Source organism: Belonocnema kinseyi, chromosome 6 (assembly GCF_010883055.1).
Source record: "Belonocnema kinseyi isolate 2016_QV_RU_SX_M_011 chromosome 6, B_treatae_v1, whole genome shotgun sequence".
In the NCBI taxonomy this organism is placed as follows: domain Eukaryota; kingdom Metazoa; phylum Arthropoda; class Insecta; order Hymenoptera; family Cynipidae; genus Belonocnema; species Belonocnema kinseyi.
Window position 1 is genome coordinate 32961875 of NC_046662.1, and position 8713 is coordinate 32970587.

The window sequence follows — 8713 nt, forward strand, 5'->3', positions numbered from 1 at the left end:
TAATTTTTTTAGTAAAAAATTGATTATTTAGTTGAAAAGCATCTTTTCTAGTAGAAAATCAATATTTTTGTTTTAAAAATTCGCCTTTGTGATTGACAATGTAAGTATTCCAATTAAACTATAATTTTTTTGTTTAAATTAAAAATTCATCTTTTTGTTTTAAAATGAAACATATTTGTTGAAAGTTAAACTATTTTGTTCTGTTTGGTTTAATTCATCTATTTCACTTGAAAGTTCATGTCAAGTCTCTGGCTTTCATGCCAAATTTTGTTGAGTATTTGGCGTTTTTTTAGTTAAGTTTTATTTTTTTAAGTGGAAATGTAACTATTCCATTTCTCCTTGAAAACTTATCTGTTTTAGTTGAAAACTCAATTGTTTTTGTAGAAAATTTATATTTTTGGGTTGACAATTCCATTTTTTTTTGTTAAAATAAATTCATATTTTCAGATTGATCAAAAATCAACTGTTTTGCAGGAAACTCGCCTTTTTGGCTAGAAAATTCAACATTTTTGATTATATTTTGTCTTAAGAAAAAATGATGAAAAATTTTTCAATCAATAAATTTATTGACTAAAAAATCTGTCTTGGTTTCTATCTGATAAATGCTGTAATTAGCGCTCTTCCTAACAACACAATCTTTACAACAAATTGAACTTCTTCATATGAAATAATTTAAAAAATTGATGGTGACAAAAGCGAATTATTAAATTGTTTGTCATTTCTTAAAAATTCGCCACAACTTTTGTTCAACATATTGGAGAAACGAAAAAAAAAAACAACCTGGAAAATAACTCTGTCTGACTCACGTAGTGCCAACAAACAGACGGGACGCCACATTGGCCAGTGTGGCATGATTGAAAAGTGTATATGTGTACGCGTGTAGTAAGGCGGTAGTGTTTGTACAGAGGTGTCACTTGCACACGATAGCTTCCAGCTGCCAGGCTGCAAGTGTCACAGTGTCAGTTCAGTGCTCGAATCTAGCCCAGAAATTCTCACAATATTGTATTGAATTCTTCCTAAAAATGGTCACGATTAAGGGCCGGAAATCTTCGAACAAGAATCCTCCAATTCTCAGTCATGAATTCATCATTCAGAATCATGCAGACATCGTGTCGTGCGTGGCTATGGTCTTCGTTGTGGGGCTTATGGTACAGGTTAGTGTACACACTCCAAAATGCGTTTCTACTTTTCTATCAAGCACCAATCTCCTAAATCGATGTTGTTCCTAAAATGTGTTGTTTTTAAAATCTAAAAATGCAGCACGGAAAATTTCGTAATTTTTCGTATTTTAGATTGATTCTGGAGTAGTGAAAGATATTTTGAAAGTGGGCCAACCATATGTTAGAAACTTTACAGATTGTACCGGTCTGTGAAATTAATTTTACTCATTTGAATTATTCTATTAAAAATAGACAAGTAAAAAATAAGGGGATAGCAATATTTTTATTTATGGATTCTCGATGCGGATTGTGAAAACTGATTTTTCTGTTAGAATTTCCCATGCGTTTTCCCTTTCTTCAGTATTTTTGAAAAATATTAATTTTTCCCATTTTCTCTTATAATATACGATATTTGACAGTACAATATTTGAATTACACTAAAAATATTCTATTCAGAAATACTAGAATATGCAACCGCGTGTAGTGAAAGTTTATTATTTAAAAAAACTATCAGTTATTATAATTAATATAACTTTTATAAATTAAACAACATAGAACATTTCATTTTTTTAACTTTTATAATTCAAATTAGGTTTTTTGTTAGGTCGAGTATTGAACTCCGGCAAGTTTTGCCATATTTAAAGTTTCTAGTCAGGCACATTTTTGTGTTTAATAAGGAAGTTTCTGTTCTGATAATACTTTTTGCTACTTTGGATGAATAGTTCAATATTTTGGGTATTTTTTAAGGGGAGACTTGAAAAAGCGGTTCGAGATGTGACAGATCATTCTTTTGAGACCAGTCACTAACACGCGTATTTTTTAAATGTGGACTTGGAATAGGCGTTCGAGTTGTGACAGATCACTCTTATGTGGCCAGATACCTGACTACAAAATTGAAATACGGTAAAAAATTCCGTGTCTGTATACACTTCGTTTTTGTATAGTTGTAATATAGCTACAATACGAAAATGCATTCACGTTATAAGTAAAATCTTTCTTAATTGAAAATTGATATTTTTGGTCGAATTTAACTGTTTTTAGTTAAAATTTAGATTTTGTCTCAACTATTACATTGAGATTTTTCGCAGATATGTATAAATGTTAAAATGTATATTTTTCTTTTGGATTAAAATGTATCTTTTTTTCTCAGAAATTTCATATGTTTTTTGTTGGAAATGAACTTTTTGGTTGAAAATTCATATTTTTCATGATGAAAATTCGACTTTTTTATAGAAAATTAACTATTCCATTTTTGGTTGAAAATTTATATTTTTTAATTCATGTTCTACTTGGAAATTTCATGATTTTCGGGTCGGCAGTTAAAGTGTTTTGTGGAAAATTTGTCGTTTTTATTTAAAACTCATCCTTTTTGTCGAAAATATCATTTTTTTTTTACATTCTCATCATTTATGATTGAGAAAGTATTAGAATTGTCGGAAATTTGACATCACACTTTTTCAACGGATCTCCATGTTTCGAGACCTCCTGAATCCGAAAATCAGGTTTTCACGATGGCGTCTGTCTGTCTGTCCGTCCGTAAACACGATAACTCTCGAAAAAATGAACGAATCAAATCCATCTTTGGCACACTTCTTCTAGGTCCTAAAAGAAAGTACGAGTTCGTTAACCAGCCATTTTTGATAAAAATTCAAAAAGTAAGCGCATTTTGAAAATTCTTGAGACCACTTTTTTCTGAGTTTGAAAATTCTATGTACGGATATTTATAGTATTGAAAAGAAGAAACAATTTATCCTAATGACTTTTTTCGATAAAAAGAAAATTCTCAGAGTTATAGCGTTTTCAAAATTTTTTTAATAAACCGAAAATCAAGATTTGAAGCCGAAAAACGCACGATATGAAAAAAAGTCAAGAGAAGAAAAATATTTCTTTTTGAAATCCCTACAAGATTATCATAACCATTTTTTGGATTTTCTTCAAAAATCGAAAATTCAAATTTTGATTGCACAAAAAATAATGGAAAATAAAAAAATCCATTTTGTGGACAAACTATGTAGGATACAAAAAAAGATGAATTAACAAAAATGGTTATCCCAAAAAAGATCTACAATTTCGTTAAAAATCACTTCTTGATAGGACGCGTACTTTTTGTTTTATTCGTGAAAAATAACGTTAAAAAAAGGAAAATAAAAAAAAAATGTGTGGAAAAACGACGAAAGTTACGAGAAAAAAATCCAACAAAACCTGTTTACAAATGTCTGTCGGAAATCGAGTGCGCAGCGCGAGTGTCACGATGAAAATGTGTACCTCAAAGCCTACAGAGCTTTGAGAAACTTAATCTTTGACTATACTTAATTAAGTAGACAATTCAGAATAAGAAGACGCATATAAATACTGCCATCTAAAAGAGATCTTTTTGATAAAGTATTTTTCAAGCATTCCAAATGCAAAGAATAAATATCCGAGCGCGAAGCAGATTTTTTTGGTTGAAAATGAACTTGTTTTTGTTGAAAACTCATATTTTAATGACACTATTTATGGTTACGGAATTTACCGTAACGTTAGCCCTGAACAAGCTGGAAACAGGGTTAGAATTACTAAAAGTACGTATTTTTATGATGAAAATTCAAATTTTTGTAGAAAATTTGTCTTTTTGGCTTGGAATTTAATAGCTTCGTATAAAATTCAACTGAGGGTTAAAAATTAAGTTTTTTATAGACACGAACTTTTTTGTTAAAAATTTAACTGTTTTGTAGAAAATTCGTCTTTTTTTGTTTAAAAATTGAACTTTTTTGTTGAAAGTTTATATTTTTTATTCAAAAATTCCTTTTGACTTGAAATTTTACAGTTTGGTAGAAAATTTAACTGTTAGGTTAAAAACGAGCTTTTTTGTTGAAAGTTTATATTTTTTGGGTGGAAAATTATACTGTTGCATAGAAAAATTGGCTTTGACTTGAAAGTTCAGTTTTTTGGATCAAAATTTACATTTTGGCTTCAAATGGAATAGTTTGGTAGAAAATTCAACTGTTGGTTAAAAAATAACTTTTTTTATATAATTTGATAGCAATTCATATTCATATAATTCATATTCTAAAAGAAATTTCAACTATGTTGTTGAGAATTTTTTTTTTAAATTAAACTTTTTTGTTTAAGAATTTGTATTTTTGTCCTGCTTTGTAGAAAATTATTTTTTTGGTTGTAAAATTCGAGAATTTGTTGCTTTTTTCATTTTATCTTTCCGTTTTTCACCAATCTTCTAAAGCATCTTAAAGTAAACAAAAAATCAACACAGAAAATCCCGTAATTTTTCGGATTTTAGATTGATCTCGGAGCATTGAAACACATTTTGAAAATAGGCCAACCATATGTTACAAACTTCACAGATTGAACCGGCCTATAAAATGAATTTTACTGATTTGAGTTCTTTTTTTTAAGGTTAAGTAAACAATAAGGGGAGGATTTTTTTTTTTAATTATGGGGACTTGATTCGGATTATGGAACTTGATTTTTCTGTTAGAATTAAGCTAAAAATATTCTATTCAAAAATACTAGAATATGCTACTACGTTAAGTAGTAATAAATTACAAAAAAAGATATATCTTAACACAAATGTAACTATATAAGTTCAAAGTATTAATGACAGAAAGAATTACCTTATTTTTTATTAATAATTTTGTATTATTAATTATTATTAATTAATATTTTATACTTATATACTTACGCGCTCGGTGTTTGTATTTAACCAACATTTATGCGCAGGAATTTTCAAATTAAAGGTCAATAAATCGACCTCTGTAATTTGGTGATTGTGAATTCTCTTTTGTTAAAGCTCCTTCGGCTTTAACGAAAATATTCTCATCACGTATCTTGTGGTTCGCTCTCCATTTCGTCCAACATGTGAACATTGATACATCTGGTTTATATTCAATACTTCCGCCTGAAGATTGATTGAAATTTTAGTAATTTTTTTAATAAAAATAAAATCAAGCATTCGACGTTTGTAAGTGTTTATTTCTCTTGCTGAAATTATAATGTTATTAAAATCAATTTAAAAAATGGTCAAAATTCCGTAAGTTTTAAGACAAACCTGTGTTTAGATTTCCGATTTCACAATCTTTTTTATGTTTGGCAACTTTTGTTTTTAATCTTCTACCAGTTTCCCCGATCTAGACTTCTAGAGTGTGGCTATTTTTAAAATAAACGTTAATGTAAAATTTGTTTAAAGAACATCTTAGTCTTTCAGAAAGGCCTTCAACATAAGGATTTATGTTTTATTTTTATAACCATATTTTATGCTTATTATTTTTGTGTATACATTCATGGAAAAATAATCATCCTTGAATCAAAAGAACGCTTTTACCTGTCCGTATTTAGAATCAGCATTTACTTGATCCAAAAACAATATAACTTGCGTAATTTAAATGTTGGTTCTAAATACGGACAAGTAAATGTGTCTCCTTGATTCACTGATAATTCTTTTCCCTTGTAATATTGCAAATTTCGTGAATTCTTTCTTTTATAACACTTTCTATTAACGGAAGTGGTTATTTATTCTGCAAGAAAGTAATTTTTAAATGATCTAAATTTTTTCCTAAATTTAACATTAAATTTATTTTATAATTACCAAATCTAGATAATTGAAAGAATTATCATTTTCAATTTCGTAAATGAACTGGATAGAATCATCAATGCTGTTAAAAATGTTGACTACATCTAAAATTGTGTTGGTTGGTATTATAAAAAATAAATCATCCACCTAACGTTTATATAAGATTGGTTTAAAATTTAATTTTTCTTATGCTCTCCTTTCTATATCTTCTAACGCCAAGTTTAAACAATGGCAACCTGACCATTGTTTGCAGAATTTATTGTTAAATCAGAAGAAAGAAATTATCATTAAAAACAGTTTTAGCTGCTATTAAAATCTCGTTTGTGATATTTTAGTTAAGTTAGGATGTAAATTACATTTTTCTTCTGTACAACCTAAAGCCAAATCTTAACGAATATTATCAAACAAGGAAACAACGTCAAAAGAAACTAAAAAATATGTGCAGATGCATTAGTGTTTCTCGAAATTGGTTTTAAAATGTTAGATAAGAACTTAGCTAAATTGTACGCAATAAAACCAACGGTTGAAGCAATTAGTCTTCAATTTAAACCTGGTTTGTGCACTTTTGGTAACAGGTTTTGCAACAACACTATTATGCGATTTTTATCTATAAGCATATTACCATTTGACTTTTGTTGAGGTCCTTCTGGGTTATAAACCCTGGGATCTCTTTTGCCTGAAGATTTAATTATTTTGGCCCTAAATTTCTATAATTTGGCTGGGAGCTTTTCTCTTTCTTCACAGAAAAATCTTTCTTAGTTGTAAATTTGTCTTTTCGGATTAAGAGTTCATCTCTTTTGTTTAAAAATGAAACTTTGAGTTGTAAGTTAATCTGTTTTGGTTAAGGATTCAATTATTTTGTTAAAAACTCCATTTTTTAGTTGAATTCAACTATTTTTATTAAAAATTGAAGTCTTTTTTGGTTGAAGTCTCAACTCTTAACATTTTTGTTGACAATTCATTTTAATTTGTAGAGAATTAATTTTTTAACTGGAAATTTATCTATTTCATTTTTTGTTGAAAATTAATCTTTGTTAGTTGAAAATTAAATATCTGGTTAAAAATTCGTATTTTCGGATTAAAAATTTAACTATTTTGTAGAAGACTCCTCGTTTATGATTTAGAATTCATCTCTTGATTTATGTAATCCATATTTTTGATAGGAAATGCAACTGTTTTGTAGAAAACTTCTCTTTTTGGCTTGAAATTTAAGGTTAATAGAAAATTCAACTGTTTGGTTAAAAATGTACTTTATTGTTGAAAATTCATGTTTTTATAGAAGTTCGTGTTCACATCGTTCATACTTTTATAAAAACTGAAGAATCTGTAGAATCGTTCTTAGTTCAAATTCCATCCTTTTTTCTGAAAATTCGTCTTTTTTATTTAAAAAATCAAGAATTTGGTTGAAAATGAAGTTTTTTGGTTAAAAATTCATCGTTTCGGGTTTAAAAGTAAAATGTTTTCTAAAAACCATTCGTTTTTATAACTTGAAAACACATCTATTTGTTTAAATTTTCGTCTTTGGGTTGAAAATCCGTCTCTTTCAGTGGACAATTAAACTATTTGGTTTTAAATGCAATATATGTTGACTTGAAATCTTATGAATTTATAGTATAGTAAGTATAGTAAAGTTATGATATAGTACCTACATTTATTTAACTAAAAAAAAATTATTCCTATATTTTCGAGAAAAATATTTCCATTTCCCATTACACCTTTTATGCGAAAAATAGGTTAATTCTTTATATAATTTATTAATGAACTTGCCCATATGTTATCAAATCTTCAATAATAGAGCAATATTGTAAATTCTTTAACAGGCCTAGAGCCATTTTTTTTATAATTCCACCCCAAGGGTTTATGATTGTATTCTATCATCGACTTCTAAGAAATTAAAACAATGACTTTTTTTTTAAAGAATTTTTTTGTTACTTCTAGGTAACGTCACCATGGGCCTACACTTTTATCGCGCTTCAACATAATGTAACCACCACATCTCCAGAAAATCCAACTTTACCCATAAAATATACGACAGGTTGGAAAGATGCCTGTGCAGTATTTTTTTACTTCCTCATAACGATTGTTATGCACGCTGTTGTTCAAGAATACATTTTTGATGTGAGTGTAATATTCTAAATAAGACACGTTTAAAAATAAAAATAAACATTAAAATTCAATATTTCAATGAATTGCAGAAACTCTCAAAACGTCTTCACTTAAGTAAGAGCAAACATTCAAAGTTTAACGAATCCTGCCAACTGATCACATTTTTTGTTCTTTCTGCGATTTGGGGTATCGACATTATTATGAGGTACGTTTGCAATTTAATTCACAAATATTCTCTTAATTTTACACCGAAATTCGAATTTATGTATCCCTTGCAAAATTCAATTTCATCAAATTCTCTGTGGAATTTTATTAAATTTTGCGGATAGTAAAACGGAATCTTTTGTTACAACTAAACTAGATTAGATACAAATTGTAAAATCTAATAATTATTTTTTTGCAGGGACAATCTCGTTGTTAATTTCAAAAGTTTGTGGGAAGATTACCCAGGAGCCATGTCCTTTTCCCTGAAGCTCTTTTTCATTGGCCAATTGGCTTATTGGCTTCACTGCTATCCTGAATTGTACTTCCAGCGAGCGAAGAAAGAAGAACTGTTGCCAAGAATTGTCTTGGCAAGTATTGGACTCTTCTTCTGCACAGGTGCTTATGTCCTAAAGTAAGTATCAGTCAAAATAATCATTTAATGTATTATATCAGTTATATAAGTTAAAGACTTTTAAGTAAGTTTTTAAAATTAATTTAAGTGTGAAATGTATTTTAATCAGGGTGTCTACTCTATTTGGAAGACCTGCAATTCACACCCCTCCCCAGAGGGTTTCAAAAATGGCGAAATAAATTACCTCGATAGATCGCTTGAGAATTACATATAGAATACATTTTTACAAACCAGAACTCCATATAAGCTCAGTTTTTTGAAATA

The 8713-nt window shown here is 28.5% G+C and overlaps 1 protein-coding gene across 1 annotated transcript in view; it reads left to right on the top strand.

The window, feature by feature from the left end:
- Nucleotides 1-875: 875 nt before the first annotated feature.
- The window catches only part of LOC117174868 (translocating chain-associated membrane protein 1), a 16094-nt gene continuing 8256 nt past the window's right edge, over nt 876-8713 (top strand). Inside the window, exons 1-4 of the mRNA XM_033364272.1 lie at nt 876-1154; nt 7666-7845; nt 7923-8038; nt 8237-8449. Coding sequence (XP_033220163.1) covers nt 1023-1154; nt 7666-7845; nt 7923-8038; nt 8237-8449 — 641 coding nt within the window. The 5' untranslated portion in view covers nt 876-1022. The remainder of the gene's footprint in view (nt 1155-7665; nt 7846-7922; nt 8039-8236; nt 8450-8713) is intronic.